The sequence below is a fragment of the Pantherophis guttatus genome, chromosome 6 (assembly GCF_059756535.1).
Source record: "Pantherophis guttatus breed Tessera chromosome 6, ASM5975653v1, whole genome shotgun sequence".
In the NCBI taxonomy this organism is placed as follows: Eukaryota; Metazoa; Chordata; class Lepidosauria; order Squamata; family Colubridae; genus Pantherophis; species Pantherophis guttatus.
In genome coordinates, this window is record NC_142068.1 from 61,315,854 (window position 1) to 61,338,597 (window position 22,744).

The following is a 22,744-nucleotide window of genomic DNA, read 5'->3' on the forward strand; positions in this document are numbered from 1 at the left end:
CCCCTAACAATCTAGGTCCTCATTTTACCCACCTCGGAAGGATGGAAGGCTGAGTCAACCTTGAGCCGGTGAGATTTGATCTGCTGATCTGCTGAATTAGCAGTCAGCTGAAGTAGCTGCTTTTGCTATTCTCTTATTAATCTTTGATGAACTGATGACTGATTCTACAAGACTAAGATCACTATGCTGCCATTCTTGCAATAAGCAAGACTATAATTATGAGATGATTTAGTAAAATTTATTATATTTCTCTCAGTTTTCCTACCTTCCAACTACTAGGTCAGAGAGAATTTAAGTTTTTTTGAATCGCAAAAAAATGAATAGCAAACTAATGATTGTCCCTAGAAAAGTTAACTCATTTCAAACTATGAAATAATATCAAAACAAAGCAGTATGTGTCTAAAATTATTTATCATAATGTGAACAAGCAGGTTTATTTAAGTGTGAAAGTAAAACAAGCTTAAAGTAATGCCAAAAGAGATACATGGTTTATGCACAAAATCTCACAGAATTGCCACCTTGTCTTAAATAATGAAATAAACCTTTGGAAACATTGTTATACCAGCCTATTTTTTTCAAAGCTAGAAAGTAGTAAGGGCCATACCTCTCCATACATTACAAATATAAACCATCAATTTTAACTTAGTAATCCATAGCACTACTATACTGCAGGGAATACCAATTACAACCACTTACTCATTTCTCTCCAGACTGATGACAAGTTGTTCATTTTCGGCTTGTATAAGAAATTTCAGCATTGCTGGGTGAATCTGAAAAATGAAATGGAAGAATACAATAATTCAATACAACAAAAAAATCTCTCCAACAGGTATACAAGTTGCAAAATTGGGAAAGAAAAATAGGAGAATGGAATTCAAAGAGACAAGAAAGAAGCATTTAAATAGAAATAACAATCTCAAAAAAGCATTCATTTAACTTGACAATTAAATTTATGTTAGGTAACCACAGGAATCCTTAAATATGTTAAAGGTACTGATTTAGCACTTTAAAGAGAAATTTGGTTATGTGCTTGAATTGTTAGTCTTTATTCTGCTATAGACTTATGTGTGAGGGTGTACTCAAGAACAGGAAATCTGTTCTTAATTAAAATCTTTCCCACATGGGATAGTGAATATATACATATATACATACATATATATATACAAATACTAAGAATTTAACATAATAGATATGCTAGAGGAAAAATTCCATTGTATAAATATGACCTCTGTCCCAAAATAACATAAAATTCATATTTCATTATGAAATGTAGAGCCTTTTCCCATAGGTAGGTTACATAAACAGTAAACGCTCTAGCAACTTCTGATTTGCCAACTTATGCATAATGATATGCAACATTTTTTAACTGTGAGTAAGAATTCTCCATTCTCTCTTTCCATTAATTTATCTAGAAATATTTGTCTCTTCCTGCAGGACAGTCCTTCTTAATGTCAGGACCAGTTAATATTTTCCTTTCCATTTCATTCACATTATTCATGAGTTTAGTCATAAAATATTTCAATCACATGCTTCATTTTAAAAGCTACTGCACATAAAATTAACTTCTTATTTGCTCATATTTCTATCCACCTCTGCCTAAGAAAGGTAGATTGCAATCATTGTACAACAGCTTTTAATATTTTCTCAGTAGATGTTATAGAATGACTAACATATTCAAGTACTGATGTACTACCAAAAGAAGAAAATATTTGTAACTCAGGATTGAACTGTGGGGTCCTTACTGCTTTCTAAGCGTGGTTGTTTTCTGGAAGACATTTTATTGCCCAACCAAGAGATATCATCAGTGATATAGTCTCCAGAGCAGTGTTTTCTCAACCTTGGCAACTTTAAGGTGTAAGCTGGCTGGAGAATTCTGGGTATTGAAGTCCTCACATCTTAAAGTTGCCAAGGTTGAGAAACACTGTTCTGGGGCTTATTTCTGTTGTTATTGGTTTTTGCCAGACAAAACATGGATTCTATGGGAGGAAGGAAGGCATCAGCTTGAATGTAGTGAGAAAATAGTTGTGTGCTTACTCAAGTGGTAAAAGATGCCTCAGTACAAGGGGAGGGGATGGTGTGAATTGATCAGTTTTAAACTAACCCAAATTTCAATGTAATTTGACAAATCATAATGGGACAAAAACTCAAAACTCAAGATTGATATAGATTGTTATTTCCAAAGTCCTTTCATTATATAATGGTAAAGTCAAGAGAAAGTAGTTATTACAATAATTTTGACCAAAAAAAAATCTGTTGATGTTATTTCAATCCTCATTTTATAGAATTAAATTAACTAGAATAAGCTTATCTACAAAGGCAACTTATTTTCAAAAACAAGGACATCCCACACTCATTCTTCTGATCCTTTTGTTTTTCATTCTGTGTTTTGTCTTACACAGAACATATATGAGAGGAGATTTCCCTAAAGAACACCCAAGGTACTGAAAGCTCTTTTTTATTTTTACTCTTTCATATGGATTAATAACTATATTTTTACTCCTCTATTCATGAAGCCTTTCTTAGCAACCTAGAATTTAGTTTAATAATTTTCCCATGACCTTCTCCATGTTCTTTTGGATTATACATATTCCTTTCTAATGAAGCAGGCACAAATGTTGGTCCTATGAGAGCTTTCACCCCCACATTTCAAAATACTAAGCAGCTACATTGTGGAAGAAAGCTCTCTGTTTGCACTCTGAGGTAAAATCTCTTCCTCTAGGACTGTGTGGGAAAAGACAGAAGGTTTTCTTACACCAGCCTGTTGTGGGATCTGTGAAACTGTCAGTGGAAATAAGTTTGACAAAAACAATTACAGGAAACAACATTTCCCATGAAGTCACAGAAAGTATTTTTACAATATAGGAGGATTCCAGGTGACTCAGCCGTGCATGTACAAAAGTCTCTGCTTTTAAAAAAAATCCATACATATACATATTCTAGACTTTATGCTCTGGAGATGACTATTTGATTTCTAAAGTTTATAAAATATTACTTAGGGTAATGATGATTGTATGGTAAAATGGTCATAATGTTGGTTATAATATAAAGTTAGATCAATGAGAGAATACATGAATTAGTGGTTTAAAGTTTACTTTGAATTACAGTTTGAAAGAAAAATTCTATAACATAATGTATTGATAGGATTTGACTGCAAATAAATTGGCAAGAATATATAATGGAACTTCCAACAAATACTGGAAATGTAATCAAACTTCAGATACCTTTATACTTAATTGTTGTCAGGAAATCAGGAGTCAAGGCAGTTCAAATGAATATAGATTGATTGTATGCTAATACTCTCTACAAGAATCTGAACTACTAACAGATAAAGCAAATTGGTGGCAGATAAGAGTCAATGGAATTCAAGGTAGTCTGGATTTAGGACTCTTTTGGGCATGAAGGGACTCAAGACTGATGATGTGTTTGACCTCTCCCTCAGACTCAGCCTGGTATCTCCTACACATGTGGTGGTCTTGTAAACATGCTAAATCATGTCGGATAAATATAATAGTACTTATAACACAAAATATTACATAAAACACAAATATTAATGAAATCTGAAGCCTTTCTTCTATGTATTATGGATAAATCAACAGAAAAGCAATGTGGAACTTTATTTCTGTATATGTGACAGCTGCAAGGACTGTGTGCGCCAAATATTGGAAAGAAAAAGGAATATCAACAGTGGAAAAATGGATTTTGAAATTCACTGAATTGGCAGAGATGATGAAATTAACTGTGTTGACTAGAGACAGTTTGAATACATTTATAAGAGACTGGAAGCCGTTTGTGGAGTTTCTGGGAGTTAAAAATAATAATGGACATTAATAGAGGGCTTTGAAGTTTAATATACTTTTGGGGGGTTAACAGTTAACAGCTTTTTTACAATAGACAGCTATTGGATTGATTTGATTGATACACAATAGATTTTTATACTTTAGATATTTGTTAAGAGAAATTTAACGTAAATTAGTAATTTGGTAAGCATAGATGAAAAATGTATAACTACTTGTGGCTCTGCAATGCAAGGGATCAAACCTATCAGATTTGTGTGAGATACAGGTATCAGCATTCAACTAGGATGGAGGTCATATGCTTATTGTTAATTTTATATTTATTGTATATACTTTTTCATTTTCTTTTCTCTGCGTCTTGTCTGTAATTCTTGGTTTCTTTTATCTGTATTTCATCTTATCTTTGGAAAAAATAAAAATATGTAAAAAAAATAAAAAACATACATATTCTTACCTTATGTCAATAGTGGGTTTCTTCTTTTCATTCTATTAAGTAACTATTTTAATATATGCCATAATTGATGAAAGATGAAATACCACAATCATTTTACCACAATAAATAAATGTTTAGAAAAAAATCACTGGCATTCACCAGCTCCCTGGGTGTTATTTCTAGCTTTATTTTGAGATGATTTCAGCTCAACTTCTAATGATTTCAGAGAAAGCTCCAGGCAAATTGGCAGAGTGGGATTGGAGATAGCCCTACTGTGAGCTTTGTACTACAGTGTTTCCCTGAAAATAAGACCCTGTCGTATATTTTTTTTGAACCTCAAAATAAGAGCTTTGCCTTATTTTCGGGGAGGTCTTATTATTTTGGGGCACATGGAGGAAACCAGAGGAAATGGCGGGGACCGACTGCACATGTATTTAAATATATTTGGGGAGGGCTTATTTTCAGGGGGGGGGCTTATTTTAAGGGAAACAGGGTAGGTAAGAAAATAGTTCAGAACCTAGAAGTAAATACTTTAGGACTTAGAAAGGACAACATTTAAGATATTCCAATAGCAGTAGAATCATGAGATCAGGTCTGAGACTCTCTTTTTAACACTCAAAATAAATAATATGGCAAAATAATGTACTATACCCCAAATTATATAATTAAAAATTATATAATTGCTATATATATAGAATGCTTGAATTAAAGCAATCAACATTTTAAACAGGATTTTTTCCTATAATATTTGCTTTTTAGAAAAAGGATCAATACAACTCAATAAATTAAGTACTGACTTATTATACACATATACGTGCACACACAAACACACACATTAAATTCTTCATCTTACACACACACACACACACACAAACACACACACAAAGTTAGGTCCAAAGAAGAATGCTAGACGCAAAAAAAAATGCTAAGGTTTTGTATTAACTGAGGCAAGTAAAGAAATACTTGGCAGGTTTTTTTCTGTCAAATTTTGTTGCCAAGCCAAACTATTCTGGCCCAGTAAGAATAAAGAACACTTCTTTCCTTTAACATTAGTATTTGTACAAAAAATTAAAATCTAATGGTAAAACTATTTATAGTACTTTATTAATAGCTGGTTCTTACTCATCATGACTATTCTTTATGGTTATGATAGTTATGATTTTTCTCTAAAGCAGGGGTGTCCAACCTTGGCAACTTTAAGACTTATGGACTTCAACTCCCAGAATTCCCCAGCCAGGGAATTCTAGGAGCTGAAGTCCACAGGTCTTAAAAGTTGCCAAGGTTGGACAGCTCTGCTCTAAAGGTACTGATTCAGTCAAACGAGCAAGATACATGTCCCTTTAAGTATTGCTATTAGAATTACTATTATAAGGCACATCCACAGTTACTGTTTAAAGTTGATTTGGCTTGTTGCTCATGCTCACTTGACTCTAAACTGACTTGAGAAAATCCTATTTGATTGAGACACTTTGGCAACAGGTTGCAAAACACTCAGTCTAGACCTCAACTATCAGGTCCTCCAACTGGACAGTTCTCTTGCTGCTATGCTCTCCTATCTTTCAGCTCCAGAAAAAAGAATGCCAATGGGCAAGTCTTCATGCATTTATACACTTGTGTATTTGTATACCTGAATGCATTTGTTTGAATTTATACATACAAAAGTAAGACATCAAAATGCATCTCCATGCGTCTGAAAAGTAGCCAATTAACAACTAGGAGGGACATGAAAGCAGTATTCTGGTACTTTAGAGACTGACACAAAGAGGAGGGGGGTCAATTTATTTTCCAAAGCACCAGAGGGCAGGACAAGAGACAATGGATGGAAACTAATTTAGGAGGGAAGCAACCAGTAATTAAGCAGAAACTTCCCATGGGTGAAATGTTCCTGATTTGGACCGGATCGCCCAATCCGGTAGCGATGGCAGGGGGTGGTTCGAAGAACTGGTAGCAAAAATATCTTTCCCCCCCCATGCCCAGCTGAGCCGCACGATCATCAGAGGCTTTTTTTTTTACTTTTAAAAGCATTTTTTCTGTAACCTCCTGTCACATTACCCCCCCAAGCCACACCCACAGAACCAATAGTAACAAATTTTAAATTTCATCACTGAAACTTCCTAACAGAAAGGACAATTAACCAGTGGAACACCTTGTCTTCAGAGGTTGGGGGCAGGATTGGGTTCTCTGCCCGGTTGCTGGGTGGGCGTGGCCTAGTCAGCCTCCTGCACCATGGCGGGCAGGGGGCATTTTTGCCGTTCCTGGGCTCTGGAGGCTTTCCTTGAGCCTCCGGGAGGGCGAAAATGGCCTCCCCAGGTTCCGGAGGCCCTCTTCCCAAACTTCTGGTAGGCCCGATTTTCGTCTTCCCCAAGCCTCCGTGCATGTCCTACACTTACCTGCATCCAAAATGGGACATGTGGGGACTCCTGGGAGAGGAGTGAGAAGATGGACGGGGCCAGCCAGGAATGGGATTTGGGGATTCTCCAAACTGCACAGAATCTTAGCTAGAGGTTCTCTCGCATTCCTGCAAACCCCCAGCAGCCCACTCCTGGTTGTGGGTGCTTCATCACTGGAGGTTTTTAAGAAGAGACTGGCAAGTCACTTGTCTGAAATGGTACAAGGGTCTCCTGCTTGCGCAGGGGGCTGAACTAAAAGATCTCCAAGGTCCTTTCCAGGTCTATTCTGATTGATTCATTGAACTGGATTTAGACACAAACAGCTGAAGAGTGTAGTCCAGAACAGAGAATATCAATTGAGGCAACACAAATATACAATGGGAGTATAATAATGCACCCGGAAGTCATTTTGATGATTAATAGGGATTAATACAAGGTGGCACAGTCAACTGCTGCCCTCCAGAAATGTTTCTAGCAAAGTGAGGGTAAGCCCTTAGTCATCAAAATCTATCTTAAATTTATTCTCATCCTAGGAATCTAGTTATGCACTTTTTTCTAAATTATTTTTTCCAGTATATTTTTAGTGTCCTAATATAAGAAAATATTAATGATCAATTATTTTATTGTATATCTCTATCTTTGTATCATATTATATATCTATAATCAATTCCCTTTTTTAGAATGTGAACAGATAAGAGATTAAGTTTGCTTAGTAAATGGAATAAATAAGTAAAAATATATTTCAAAGAAGTATAATTCCAAGTGAACTTTGGTCTCTATTCTTCATTGTTAGAGAGCCCAAATTGTCCTTTTCATACACAAGAGTATAATAGTAACAGATTGAGGAAACTGCAATGTTTTCAGTAATACAGAAAATTTTTGTTAATTAAATAAACCACTAAGGAGTCCACATATTCATATGTATAGTATTCTGATGTTAACATTATTGTATATCTGATTCTGATGTACAATAAAAGACATATTTTGCAATTATTACAACCTCAGCATCAAAGCATAGCCTCTTATCTAAGAGCATTTCATATAAATTTTTTATCTTTACCCTGGACAGCTAGACACCAAGCAACTATTACATTATATAAATGCAATTGTTTCTTAGAATGTAAATAACATCCTGAGAATTGAATTTTTCTGTTTTCCATAAACACTATAAAAATAGATTCATCTCCAAAACAGGTGTTTACATGCAGGAGATATTTCAACGGACAGAAAATTAACAAAGAATATCTAAGAATCAGACAAAAGTTTTCAGTTAGGAACTTGACAAAGGAGGGAATTTAAGTTCCTTTTTCTACTGTCCACCTAAAATTTGATACGTCTTTTTGGGTTTGCTATTTACACTCTTGAAAATCAATCCATTAAAGGTCATTCTAACTTCAGCTCTAATTATTTCTAGATGGAAATAGGAGCAAAGTTTCAATATATAAACTTTGATAACTTAACTTTATGGTGGATGGATAATTAAATGAAAATATTAGCTAATTATAAAAAGATTGCAACCTATTTGTATTATGATCTTAGAATGTTAAGTGATGTCAACTTTATTCTATTAATTCAGCATATATTTAGAATTCTGATTACAATACAAGCTGAATTTAATTTAATCAAAGGAGTATCAAGAGTTTGCTTCTCTGAATTAAAACTCAATGTCACGCATCTTCATGCACTGTTATTTGATTACTTGCTTAATTAACGTATTTTTCTCTTCTTTATTTCAAGTCAAATTGCTATGACCCATTACATGGGTTTCATGCCAGGATCACTTAGCACCAATTTCAAACTCTTGAAGCAGTTCTCTATTAAAATAAGCTTTCTGGTGACTTTTTTCTTCTTGGCTCATTGTATGCCACAGTCATTTTGCACGCATGTTCCATTTTTTGCAGGAGTTATATGGAATTTAGGCCAAAGTTAAGAGCAAGCAGTTAACTTTTTTCCTCTTTTAAATTTTCCATTGTTTTTGCAGAACTTTTGACAGTGATAAATGGAATAAGTAGAAAGCCAGATAAATTGTTGCTAATGTTTTTTAAAAATGAAAGTGAAATTTTACCTCTCATCTCACCAGTATACTTTGGATAATGCATGAATCATTCAAAGACTGTATTTCCAAGGGACACAATGTTTATACATTGAAGGATTATGTCTACTGGAAGGTTATTTCGAAATTATATAATAAAATACACATAAAAAGAGGAGGAATTGGTGTAAAGATATAAATGTCTACAATACATATTTTAAAAGTACATTTCAACATTGTTTGGGTAAAATAGAAATTCTAAGGCCATTATTGGAAAACCTTGTTATAGAGCAACAGGAAAATATTAACAATATTTTTTCCACGCTCTTGTTAATCACCTAAAAATATTCTGCCTAATCTTTAAAAGGCAGGTGGTTGGACTACTATGTTTTGAGAGTTTTCACATCTAGAACAAAACAATATACAAACTTTATTGTAGAACTAATGTACCATGTAACTATCCAAAAAGCCTAAATGTCCTGAAAACTTAATTTTAGTAGTAATAAATTTACAAATATAATTGTACAACACTGGTATAGCTAAATATTTAAAATGTATAGACCTTTTCATAATATTATATCTTAAGGATTTTTTAAGTGCAATTGGAATGTTAGTAGACAAAAGTGATCAGATCCTTAAAATGTTCACAACAAAAAGCATTTCATTTGGGATTAGACTAAGAAATTGGACAACAGTGTATTTATGATTTCTCTTTGATGTGTATAAAGAAATATAAGTAAAATAATACTTAAATCAGTTACTATAGCTGACAACAGAATACACACATACACACATGTATGTGTGTATTCTATAAGTACTCCTTATATATAAGATCAGTCATCTTTCTGTATTTTTACTCAAAGGAATGTTGGCAAGACAAAAGATTTATTAAACTAGTCCCATTGTAATATTCCAAATATTTTAATTATCTGTACTTGTTTCTTCAGAAAATACACTCCTTTTCCCTGCTCAATTTCTGAAACACATTTTGGGAATGTACATTATTCAACTTTTTATATTACATGGCTTTCTCCCTTATTGGAATCTCTGTAAAGCTTTCATATGGATATGGATAAAATCTAGGATTTTAAAAAGAAATGTAAGAAAATCACCTTCATTCACTCCATTCATTCATTTAGTCATTCATTAAGCCGAAAGGTTATGCTTTCTCATACAAGCTACTAAGGGAGAAATGTTATTGCAGAGCTAAAGAAGGCAATGCAGCAGATGATTTCTCCGGATACAAGCAACAGCCAAGGTATGTACTTATTTATAGGTACCTATACCTATATTTATAGGTACCTACAGGGAAGGTAGGATGAGAGGGAGGGAGGGAGGGAGGGAGAGGGAGGGAGAGGGGGAGAGGGAGGGAGAGGGAGAGAGAGAGAGAGAGAGAGAGAGAGAATATAAATGAATCTTCTTTCTACAGAGCTGATGTTTATGGTCAAGAATTGGCACCCATATTTCCAAGTTCAGAGAGGTCACAAAAGTCAACATGATATAAGTTGCATTGGGACTAGTCCAGGGGTAGGCAACTGTGGCCCTTTTACAACCTGTGGACTTCAACTCCCAGGATTCCTGAGACAGCCAATTCTGGGAGTTGAAGTCCACAGGTTATAAAAGAGCCACAGTTGCCCACCCCTGGACTAGGACATGATGCTACATCACCATGGTGTCATGGTTTCAGTGACTGTGTTTCACAAAGGTGTTAAACTTAGTTTATTGCACTGAATGCTCTAGTTATGCCTGTCACTTGGATAGATTAGTAGAGTTTGGGCTTTATTACATGAAAGATGATGAACCTAAGTCAACATAAGGTGGCATCATTATGTTGCTAATCAAATTGAACAACATACCAATTAAATACTTTTTTCCTACTAACCATCCTTTTCTCCTTCTTCCCTTTCAAAGAAGTGGAGAAGAAAACAGAATCCTGAGTCAAAAATGCTTTTAGACTTAACAGGCAGGTTTTCCCTTCTTTTCTGAGATACTTTCTCTGAAAAGAGATGAAATCTGTCTATTTAAAATTTGTCAATTGCACTCTATTCTTAATAAATACATGCACAAAAGAGCACACCTTCAGAGAAAGAAGAAATGTTATTCAATCCATTTGCATATATTAAAAGTAAATCAAGGCTAGAGGGAGGAAATCCTTTCAAACACATCATCTTAGTCATGTCCTTAAAGCCTGTTTCCAAAAGCTATCTTTGTGCTGGGGAACAATAATATTCTCTCAGTGGCAATATGGAAGAAAATAGACATTTGCTCAAGATGGAAGAAATATACTCTACCCTTCTATTTTGTATATAAATAAAAAATAATTTCATGATGTCACTTGGCTTTTATCTAAGGCCTACATCTCAAGAGAAAAGAAATGGTTCTTTTTAAAAACAGTACAACGTAACACTCTACCGTAAATATGTTGGGTTACTATTTTCAGTCATGGGATGGCCAAAGGCCATGACTGTTGTGGTTTGGCATATCTAGAAGACTATGATCCACTAGAGAGATACTCTACTAAAGAGATACACTTTTCTTTGGCTCTATTCAGAATCCATTAAAAGTGAAAAAAAACATGGAAAAAAAACACACTTGGTAAATAGGAGAATGTAGGACTATTTACTTACTCCAGAAGTCTGACCCAGGAAATAGCCTGATCCATTCCAGATGACTCAGGCATCTGTTTATTACTTTGTTACCTGATTTTTTTATTTGATTTTTATCCCACATTTATTATTGTTTATAAATAACCTTATTTTTATAAAAGCAAGATACCGATACTTGTTCCATCTGAAAACTACAGGAACGTAAGTTTCCCCCCCAGTCTGGGGTAAAATTGGCAAATAAGGAAGAGCTTTTGAAGTTCTGAGGCCTGCTCAATTTAAGTAGTCTGTGCTTGGGTTTTTAAGCTATGCCTTTTTAATGTATTTGTCAAAAAACTATGACTGTTTGGAGGCCAATCTGCCACACAACACCCTTTCTTTAAGGAGCACTCATGTCAATTTTTCTTCAGGATGAGGGGGTTTGCCACAAAGAGAAAGGATGCTAGAAAATGGACACACACACACAAACACACACTTAAAATATGAAGAACTAGCAGCATTTTATCATTTTTTTTCATGTGTTTTCCCAAAAGTGCAGGGTCCACTTTTTTAGATCAACCAATATTGATCCAGCAGCTGGTCATCTGAGCCTGATTTCATGGGTGAGATTGGTTGATCTTCATGCCTAAAGCACGATTAAAACTCACAGACTCCTCATTTCTAGCCTGGTGCCTTTAGCATTGGGCCAAACTAGCTCTCTTAACGTCTTATCATTTATATCAAGTTATATACATTTTTTAAAAAATCACTGTTTCCTATCCCAGAAGATTTCTAATACTTGAAAGCCACATATGTCTTTTGTTATTTGCTATAATTCCACCAAAAATTGAGCCACAGATGTAAAATTCCCAGTAAATGAGTTTGGGGACAGAACACCTCCCTATGTGAGCTTTTCAAATTAAACCCAAATAAGAACCATCTATGCCTCAGCTACAGATAATTGAAAATAAAACACTGAAGCAACACATAGGCTCTGTGATCTACCAAAAGGATTTTATAGTCCAGATGTCCCAAAATATGCTTTGAATTACTTACTGTTTATTGTAAACATTGTTACTGTATAATTTGATATATTGATGAGACAACACATTAGCTCTTTTTACCAAGAGCCCTGTGAACTTGAGTTTCATTGACCATCAAGCAGGTAGTACATATAATGATTTTCTTTTTCTTTTTGCTTGGTGTTTTTATCAGATGTAAATCATTATCTTGTAGCACTAGACATTTGCCAGTGCAACAGCAACCCAGGTTTCAAACTTCTTTCAGAGATGTAACACAAATAACATGTCCCTTTTGGAATAACCAGGTAAAGTAGAATTAGGTTCTGTGATCCTATTGCCATATGTGCAGAGAAATAAATGTTTGCAATGTTTGTGTCTTGTTAAATAACTCACGGCATTTATATCTACCAATTTTAGAACCAGTGCACACACAAGCTTCACCTTACGTTTATTTTATAAATAAATAAATGAAATAAATAATTCACCAAAGCCTGCATACCCACAGGGTAGTCTGACTTTTTTTTAAAAAAATCAATTCAACTGGGCAATTGATTGAATATGCAGGCTACAAATTCTGAGAGTTGTAGCAGCAGAGCTTCTAAAAGACAGACATTGGGGAAATTGTTCCACAATTCAGGCAAGTACATTTTTCTCATCTTATATCACAGAAGTATGAAATCTCAGAATAAGCCGAGATATTCAAATATTATTTCCTGAACATCTATTTGCTTCTTCAAAATTGCGAACTACTGATCTGATCAGGAAAGGATTATATTCTTTAATATTTATGCCTTGGTTGATGGCATCTATACCTGCCATCTCTCCATTTCCATGCTGCTATTTCCTATCCATTCTGCACAGGAGTAGCACACTTCCTCTTTGTTTCGTTAGGAGTCTAATTGTCTACAACAACCAACAATGAGTCAAAAGCTACTAAGTAGGCAGTTATGTTTATATTCAGGTCAGATACATCCTATGAAAGCCAGATGATAATTTATTATAGGACACAGCCCCGTTTTTTCCCCCCATCTGTGCCTCAACTCCTGCTAAAGGCAAGCCACTGATATGATTTATTTCTTCAGCCTCTGTCCTGCCCTAAAACTCTCTGGAGCGTGAATGGAGTGTGAATGGGAGAATCAGTGGTGATCCACCACACCAGCCTGTTAAGGAATGGGAATATGCCACACCTGGCTTTTCCTTTAATCAGATTGCAGAGTTGAATAGTATTCAAAGAAAATCACAAATAAAGCCTCTTTTTCCAGAATGTTTCATTGATTCCGCAATCCACTCCAGTCTAATCTAGACTGGGCTTTTTTTGGTAGTCTCTCATTCAATTTCTAGCCACATCCATAGCATTTTCTAAAATCTATAGAAGTAGCAATGCCTGGTGGACTGAGAAGCACTAACAAGAGCTGGGAGTGGGGAAGGAGGATCAGGTCATAAAAAGGTCGAACAGTAGCTAATAAGAGAATGGTGGTTTGTTGTATTGTTGCAAACTAATATTCATTTTGTTCTTCACTCCCTTCCCCCTGTCCACCTTCCTAAAATTATGTCAACATTCCCAGGAACTGATAAAAATCTGCTTATCTATGGTCTGATGAAGATCTGTTGAATAGTTCCAGGACCCCAATTTAAAGTTACTGTTCATGTATAAGAGAATGAGCTAAGGGGGAATTGAATAGTGTTGCAGAATCTATATTTTTGATTAGCCAATTTAATTTTCTTCTATGTCTTGAGGTACAACTGGGGGAAAAAATGACTGAAATATGTAAGAATCAGAGCCAAACAGTTTACACATGACATTAAACTATAATATGATTTGTTTGGTTGTTTTAGCACAATCAGTAATCCACTCTAATGTGGCTTATTCAGCAAGCCAACGTCAAAAGTACTGAGCTAAATGAACTAATGCTTTGGCTCAGTAAAAGGTAATTTCTTCTCTTCCCATGATAATCTTCCAGGATGGAATATTATCTCTTAGTAAAATAGCACTCCTTAATCTAAGCAGCAAAAAGCTCAGTGTGAAGACATCTAAGTGAATTAAATAGATTTGACAAAAAGTAGAGGCACAGAGACATCACATTTAGTGTATGAAGATGCATATATGAAAGTTTGTTTTAGTATCAATCTGCTTTAAAGATTAAGAATTTTAACATACATCACCATCCTAGCCCAAGTATTGCTCATAGGCTAGACAACTTAAATGGAGATACCTGACCTGCTGACAGATCGGTAAAATGAAATATATGCAATGCTCATATGATGTTGAAATGAAGATGTACTCACTAAATTTTTGTTTCCATGCCGTTAATGGAAGAAATGCAGAGGCATGCTTAATGATCTTAACTATTGGGTTAAGTTGATGAATATATCCAAAGGAATCTTCAGAGTTAGACTTTTTTTTTCAACAATAATTTTGCATTTAAAAGTTGCATTAATTATTCTGCACCAAAGCAGTCCAAAATTTAAAATACAATTAACAAGTTCTGTGAACAATGCAAAATAAAAATGGAACATATTGCATAAAGGCAATCTTTGTTGTTTTTTTTAAATCAAGAAACTGTTTTAAAAGGAATAATACCATATTTTGTGTTTCTACAGAATCATGAAATACCCTATCATTTTTAAGTCTCGCCAGATGGAAATATGTAGAATTATATTGATAAGTGCACCAGTTTTGCTTTTGGATCATACATGTAAGCAACAAATATAAACAAAAATTCTACTTTTATATATTATCATATGGAACCTCAACACCAGTCCTTCGGTTGGTAACTTTCCTTGCCAAATCTTCCTATAAATACCCAGAAATATTCTATTTTACATAGTACATTTGCCTATGGTATCTAATTTTTAAAAAGTCACCTAATTCCATTCTATTCTTTTAATAATCTTGTCAAAAGAATGGAATGTCACCACAGCTTGTAAAGTTTTGAAGGTGACTGAACAGAACCAATTGGTTCTAAGAATTACTGTTGGCTTTCATTCTCAGAAACTATTTTCCAATTTTGAAAAGGCAGAATTATTAGCCTCTGAAAGTTAGCTCTCTTAGAAAGAAGACTTAGAATGAATCATTAACTCTGTGACTCAAAAGAGCCTTTGTTTCCTTTATCAAATTTCATCATATTCTCCTCTTGCTGTTAGCCACACTTTTCAAAGGGTAAGAGGTAAAATTAGATACATTATTGAAGTATGCTAATTTCCTATAACATATTCTTCCAGGTCTAAAAGATACTTAGACCATGGTAAAAGTTTAAGCAGAGTTTAGATATTTCAAACAAGTGAAATATATTTCTAAATTATCTATGAGGTACTAACAGAAAATGAACATAAAAGTTCTGGAAAGGGGTTTCCACATTTCCCAGAATTTCATTGAAAAACTTTGGGGAGATCTTTAATATGCAGTACATGCAAACTGATTTAAGAATATTTCTAAGCCAAAAGAATTGTGCAAAAGAAGAGTGGGGAAAAATCCAAAAAGAAGATTAGATTTTTAGCCCGCTATGGGAAATACGTGATTTCTGCCAAGGAACATGTAACAAAATACTGATTGAAAGGGTGACTAAATTTCTTCACTTGCCATTTTCATATTTCTTATTCTGAATCTGTAAAAAACTGCACATATACTAAGCACGCATTCACATCTGAAGAACAATGTTTAAGTTGGTATACTGCAGAAGTTACAACAGCTGCTAATCACTTAGAGCAGTGATTCTCAACCTGTGGTCCCCTGACTTCTGGGGGAGAAGCATGATATCCACAAAAGCTTGAAGAAATGTTATGATATAAATCTTGAGTTAAGATTTAAATGGTGATCCGTGACCATGGTTCATGGCCACAGAAGATATTTAAAGGCAGTCCATGGTGAAGAAAAGATTGAGAACCACTGACTTAAAGACTTACTGAAATACTTTTTCTCTTCTGTCTTGTCAGTCATGCTGCTTTTTCCAACGTGGTGGCCTCCAGTTAAGTTAGGAATACGACCCTCAAATTCCCCATCTAAATGTATTCCCAACATTGCCAAAAACCACTAGAAGAGAAAGTTGCTTTTTAACCAACACACCTGGCATTTAAGAGAATAACCAGACAAAATACATTAAGCATACAATAATGCATGGATATGTTGAACCCAACTTGGATACGACTTCATTGGAAGCTGCTGTTAGCCAAGGTCCCAAGATATATGATTTACCAACCCAAGTTTTCAGACATTAATACATTCCTTGCAAATGTAACAGAAAAAAACAAATAAAAAAGATATTGAGATCCTGGAAATTTGGGCAGAACATAATAATCTGCTCTTAAACTTTATTCAACACAACCAATAGGAACTACATAATTATAAATTGTGTATTCAGTGCCCTAATAAATAATTTTATGTAGATTAATTTTATTTTGTTAAAAAAATGCATAGTTCCCAGACTCGTACCTATGCCAAGGCTCTAAAAGAATTTCCTGTTTCCAAAATGAAACTATGTTAAGCTCTCCCAGTGTTAAAATCTGTTCATGCAGGATCATAAAACATTTTAATTGTTGGAAGTGCTATATAAATGACAAGGAGCAAGAGCATCAGTTTACTTTGGTGCTAGATAGTTAACAGTTTTTGTATACATGACTGTCTAATGCAGACATGATAGACTCATAAATTGAAACACGGATAATTTATTACACTCATAGACCAACAAACAGAGCCTTATATCACACTGAACAGTCAGGGTCTCTACAGCAAACAATGTCCTTAGTAGCAAAGCATTCCTCAAAGCATTTATTGCTTGTGTATTTGTGTATGCATGTCCCCTTGCAGGGAGTCCCAGTAGTAGTGTGGATATGAGCCTGTAAGGAAAAGCATACAGTGAGATGAGTTGTCTGATGGACTTCAGATAATGCAATGGCTTCAGGGTTAGGGTTTTTTTTGTATGCAAATGTCCCAAAATCACACTCGGAATCATAGTGACACTGAGAAGATTCACCTACCCTATAGCTTTGGCAAAGGATAAAAACATTAAATAGTGTATCAAGGAGGAGAGTTGGACATCCAGCAGGACTCAAGAGAAATCTGTTGAGATTTCAGACTTGAGACCAGACATCAGACATAGCTTGGTGTTGTCTGCAAATTTGATTAATTCCCCTTTTATCCCATCATCTAGATCATTTATGGAGATGTTATGAAGAGCATTGCACCCAAGACAGAGCCTTGAGGTACCCCACTGCATGCTTCCCTCCATGTAAATGTAGTTCCATTGAAGATTACATAGTGAGTGTGATTGGTCAGTCAACTGCGAATCCATCTGGTGGTTTCTATCCCACATTGTTCTATCTTACCAAGAAACAGGCTGTGGCCTACTCCTCCAGATGCCTTACTGAAGTCTAAGTAAATTATATTCACAGAATTTCTCTGATCCACTAATTTAATCACTTTACCAAAGAAGGCAATAAGATTCATCCAGCATGATCTGTTTCTAACAAACCCAGTATCTGAGTATGCAGATACTTTAATGCCTTAAAGAGGGGACATTATTCCTTCTAATATGATTAGTAAAGTTTCCCTTTCAATGCTTTGCATAGCCATAATTAGTAGGAATTAAATGTTCCAAATTTGATTCCAGAATTTCAGAACTTGCAATAATAAAAACTTACCACCTGGTAGTCCTGGAAAAAGATGCACCTATTTTAAAAAGTTGCAGACATATGCAACATTCATGCCTCCAGGTCCTTCAAAGAACATTTTTGGAACTAAATCTGAAGCATACAGCTGAACTAATTAGAAGAATAATTAATTAATATCGTAACTGTAGGTGCTACATATAGCACATTATATGAATATATTGTATGCTTCCTGCAATTTCCAGGGTTGAAAGATTAGATGAAAGTTGGCATAGGGTTAAGGTTATGTTTGTCAAAAGAAAACATTGTTGAAAAATTTCTCTACTTGCAGTAAAAAATTCAGTTTACTTTCATTTTGAAAAGACTAATCAACTAAAATTAGTTTCCGGTAAATAAGTGATAGTTACAATATTCAAATATGTTCATTTATTTCAATAGAACAGTATACAGTACTTAAAATAACTAGCAAAATTATATTGAAAGTAATTGCATTAATTGCATCTCCACTTTTCAAATGATCTTTTGGCAGTGCATTAGGAGCTAACAACTGTAATATATAAAATGTATTAAAAAATAAAATAAGAATCTTTAAAACCATTCACATCATGAATTGCAATGACAAAAAAACACAGGCATATTTATGATAGGTCTTAAATAAATGACCTTCTGAACAGCTTTGTAGTTATGAAGATGTCCAAAGTTCTGGTAGGAGACTGTTTCTGCCATTGGTGCAAATCTGGTGTTTCACATTTTCTCAGAAAGGAATCTACCTATCTCATGTGCACTGGATGCATAGGACATACTTGAAGTAGACCATGGGTGTCAAACTCACCGTGTCACATTGTCATCACATGACATTTTGTGAGGTTTTTCCCATTCACGGAGCTGGGGTAGGCGTGGCCTGCACGTGACGCATCTGGCCTGCAGGCCGCCATTCCTGAATTAGTAACTGTCCCCAGTGGCTTTTAAACTTGGCAGTCCACCCAGCCTGTGTGTGTGTGTGACTGGCAGGATGATGCACACACACACAGCTCCATTTGTGAGAGCAGTGTGCTCACCCTCCACTCATACAAATGGAGCTTCATGTACAAGTGGTGGAGGGTGCTTGCGCTCGTGTGTGAAGCTCCACTCGTGCAAGCAGAGGGTGCTTGAGTGGATGGCACTTATGCGGACCTGCTTGTGCTCACACACAAAGCTCTCACATGCGGAAGACACTCACGGGTGAAACTCCATTCGGACGCAAGTGCCCTCTGCATGTGTGAGTGGAGCTTCATGTGTGTGTGCTTGCCCATCTCTCCTATGGCCCATATTCAAACAGGTGGCCCAGTAGTGGGTTGTGGTCCAAGGGTTGGGGACCCCTGCTGTAAGAAACTAGGTGCCAGATTGCATATTGTTTAAAGGTCAAAACCAGTGCACAACTAGAAGCTTATTAGTAATCAATAAAGAATCCTCAGTCCTGGGATTATGTGCACATGGAGGCTCCCATCTACCAATAAGAGGACTGCTGCTTTGGATCACATGCAGCTTCAATGTAATTTTCAGAGCAACACCACTTCTTTAATTTCAATAATATTTTATTTTCTCCAGTATTAATAACTCTATAGGGCAAGTGTGTCAAACTTGTGTCGTCACTGCATCGTCACATGATGTATCATGACATTTTCCCCCTTCACTAAACCAGGCGTGGGTTGGCCAGTGCATGACGCATCCGGCCCATGGGCCGTGAGTTTCACAGCCCTGTTATAGGGTATATGATATCTTAGTTTACCTTGCTTTTTCACATTTATCATTTAAATGTTGAATCTTGAAATGCATCCTTAGAATTGGAAAAATTAAAATGAGGGATGTAGAGAAAATAAGGAGATAAGGTAACCAGTTAAAGTAAAGAATAAAGTTAATACCATCCTTATGAAATTATTCAACTGCAGTACAGTTCTATGGAGCTGTTTAAATTTGTGCCTGAATTTTTTTTTTGCAAAACTCAGTTAAACATATAATGATCTAAAAAGCAAAGGAAAAATTGAAAAGCTATGGTTTAAAAATGCATTTGCACACAGCTGGCTTTCCCTAGTGTTTATGATTACCGCAATTTTACACACAAAAATAAATTACTAGATATCTAAACAATTAGTGATATGGCAGAGTGAGTCCAAAATTGTGAAGTATAGACATCACAATGCTATGTTACAGATGTATTCCCAGAGTTAAATTATATTGATTGGATCAATGTCAAATGAGACAGCTTATATACTATTTCTAGTCAATAGCAGAAAAATTGCCAGAGAACGTAAGTCATTGCAAATTCAAGGTCAGACATTTGCAGATTTTTTTTTATCCTTATGCATATGGTTGAAGTACAAAGTAATCACAAAGGTAAACAAGAAAATGGTTCATCAAGCATGGAATAGCAGAACTGAATGATTCATCAAGTCCTCTCTCAAAGACATTAAGGGCAGTTTATTTGGTTAGAAAAAGCTATTCCCTTAATTTAAAAAAAAACACAAACCACAAACACTCCATTTTGTCAAAATGACTGAAAAATCTGAGCAATTTATTGGATTCAGAAAGAATATTATAAGATATCTCAGTTATGCCACTTTTATTTTAAAGGGGGAATAACATGGTTAGGAATAGCTTCCTGGACTCCCGCAAAAGAATAACGTACAGCTGAAAGAGATTCTCAAAGTCTGTTTATCATCTATTTATTGTCTGTTTGTCTGTCCATCCATCCTGACTCAGACCGTGAACTATCATTGCTAAAAGAGGCTGAGATTTCCAAGGAAAAACTTAAGGATTCCAGGAACAAGGCTATATGCACAATACAGCCTCAGATTCTGTGTGACTGAGATACAGTCTCAGCCTCTTCATTCAGGTTGTGGCAAGGCCACAACCTGAATGAAGGGATTAAAGACAATTTAATTAAAGGGTTAAAGCTTCAAATAAAAGCACAAGTGCTTTAGCTTGCTGCACTGCCACAACTACATCATGGGACAAGGCAAAAGGCACAACAGAAAAGGTGCACATGTATAATTGTTAATATTAATTAACAATTAACAATGATATTATTGTGTTCAATCTGCTCTGAAAAAAATGGGAGATACATTAGGGAAAGCTATACTTTGTGGGGCTAGTGTTAATGCTATACTGTTATACACACAATACTGCTGATGTGTTCATTATGAAGGTTTTCAAAATAAGGATACAAAAGATTCTCCTCTTCTTAATTGGTGATCCTGTGTCGCCCTGCATCTTTTAGTTTTCTCTTTATTTTATGGTTGCCTTTTGGAAGGTCAATTAAGTAACAATATTTTACCTAGACTTGTCATAACATTTTCCTGTCTTACAAGAAGTTTGTGGTATATGTAATTCCATAATATTTTTTCATTTCAAGCCAATGCATGCTTTCTCACAGAAGACTTTTGAGGCTGAAATATATTTAATGCCTGATGCTCTTTCTAAAGTCATGTGTGTCATGTTAGGCTGTTTGCCTTTTAAAATGTTATTTCAAGGCACAGATAAGTATGTCAACGTTAATTTGGCTGGTAAATTGGAAATTAGAAGTGCTTGGATGTTTGAATGCTTATACGGAGGTCAACTAAAAGCAACAGTGGCAGCTGAGATTTTGCTTCTGAGATGGCACATCTAGCACTGCCAAAGCTGGGGGAAATGTGGCATATCCCTTGGTGGATGACATGATATCTGAATAGAAAAAAAATATAGCTGTGAGTTTGTAACTTTTTTTTTTTTTTTTACAATTAGTAAAATCTCATTTTCTGGCCAATTAATTCAGCTCAATATAAGAAATACAATCCACTATTCCAACAGTTGAATCACACAGGCCTCATGATCATTGTCCATAGATTATTGGGGCACATCCTGGATCAACTTTAGAGTCAACTGTGATATGTTGGTTCTTCAAGTTGCCTTCTATACTCCACTTGGGGTATAATGACTTTTTTTGTGTGTTTGTGCCAAGTCAGGTTTTGATTCCTGGTGATTGCCTGGACAAGTTCCTGAAGTTATCTTGGCAAGAAGTGGTTGCCATTGCTTCTTTCCTAGGGCTGTGAGGGAGCAACTGGCCCAGGGTTACCCAGCTGGCTTTCTGCATAAGTGGGGGACTAGAACTCACTCTCCTTGTTCTAGCCCAATGCATTAATCTCTATACCAAACTGTCTCTATAGTCACAGTGCACATTAGCATGCTCATCCAACCAGAGCGATTTTCAATTTATTTCATTTTACCTGCTAGTAATTTTTTTATACTAACTTACATGTTTAGCCTATGCTGGACATCCATGTTTCTTTTTCATCCTAGTAGGCTGGCAGTAATCTAAGTAGAAACTTTCTGGTGCCTTTTTTGAATGAGCCAGTCCTTTTTATTTGGAAAAATAAAACAAAATAAAATTTCGTACGTTTGCGAAAGTTAATTACTAATATTATTAATATTGATATGATCACATGCCTAAATACAATCTGATAACAGGAAAGTATGAGACAATAAAGCAGATACTACATTTTGAATATACATTCTATGGATTGGTTATTATATTTTAGAGATTGATATTTAAATATCCCCTTGGTTCATTTCTTCTGGTTTTGACTGTAGTAGTCATTCTAATGGCCATTGCCTGTCTCTCTTTTGTGAAACAAAACAATTTAAGTGTCATCCTGCATAAAGCATAGATCTTTTAATATTGTTAATTGTTATTGTTTAAATAAATACAATTTAAATATAAATTGTGTAAAGTTAAAACAAATTAAATTGACCTGCACTGAAGATTTATGTGATATGTTAAGTGTATCAGCTTTCATCAAATATATATGCTATTCACACAGACTTTCTGAAACCATGTTCTTTGGCAAAGATTCCAGTGAATGAAAGATTATA

The 22,744-nt window shown here is 35.1% G+C and overlaps 1 protein-coding gene across 1 annotated transcript in view; it reads right to left on the reverse strand.

Annotated features, from left to right (window-relative positions):
• ADAM12 (ADAM metallopeptidase domain 12) overlaps positions 1 to 22,744 on the reverse strand; it is a 261,963-nt gene that overhangs the window by 205,093 nt on the left and 34,126 nt on the right. Inside the window, exon 3 of the mRNA XM_034436441.3 lies at positions 697 to 770. Coding sequence (XP_034292332.1) covers positions 697 to 770 — 74 coding nt within the window. The remainder of the gene's footprint in view (positions 1 to 696; positions 771 to 22,744) is intronic.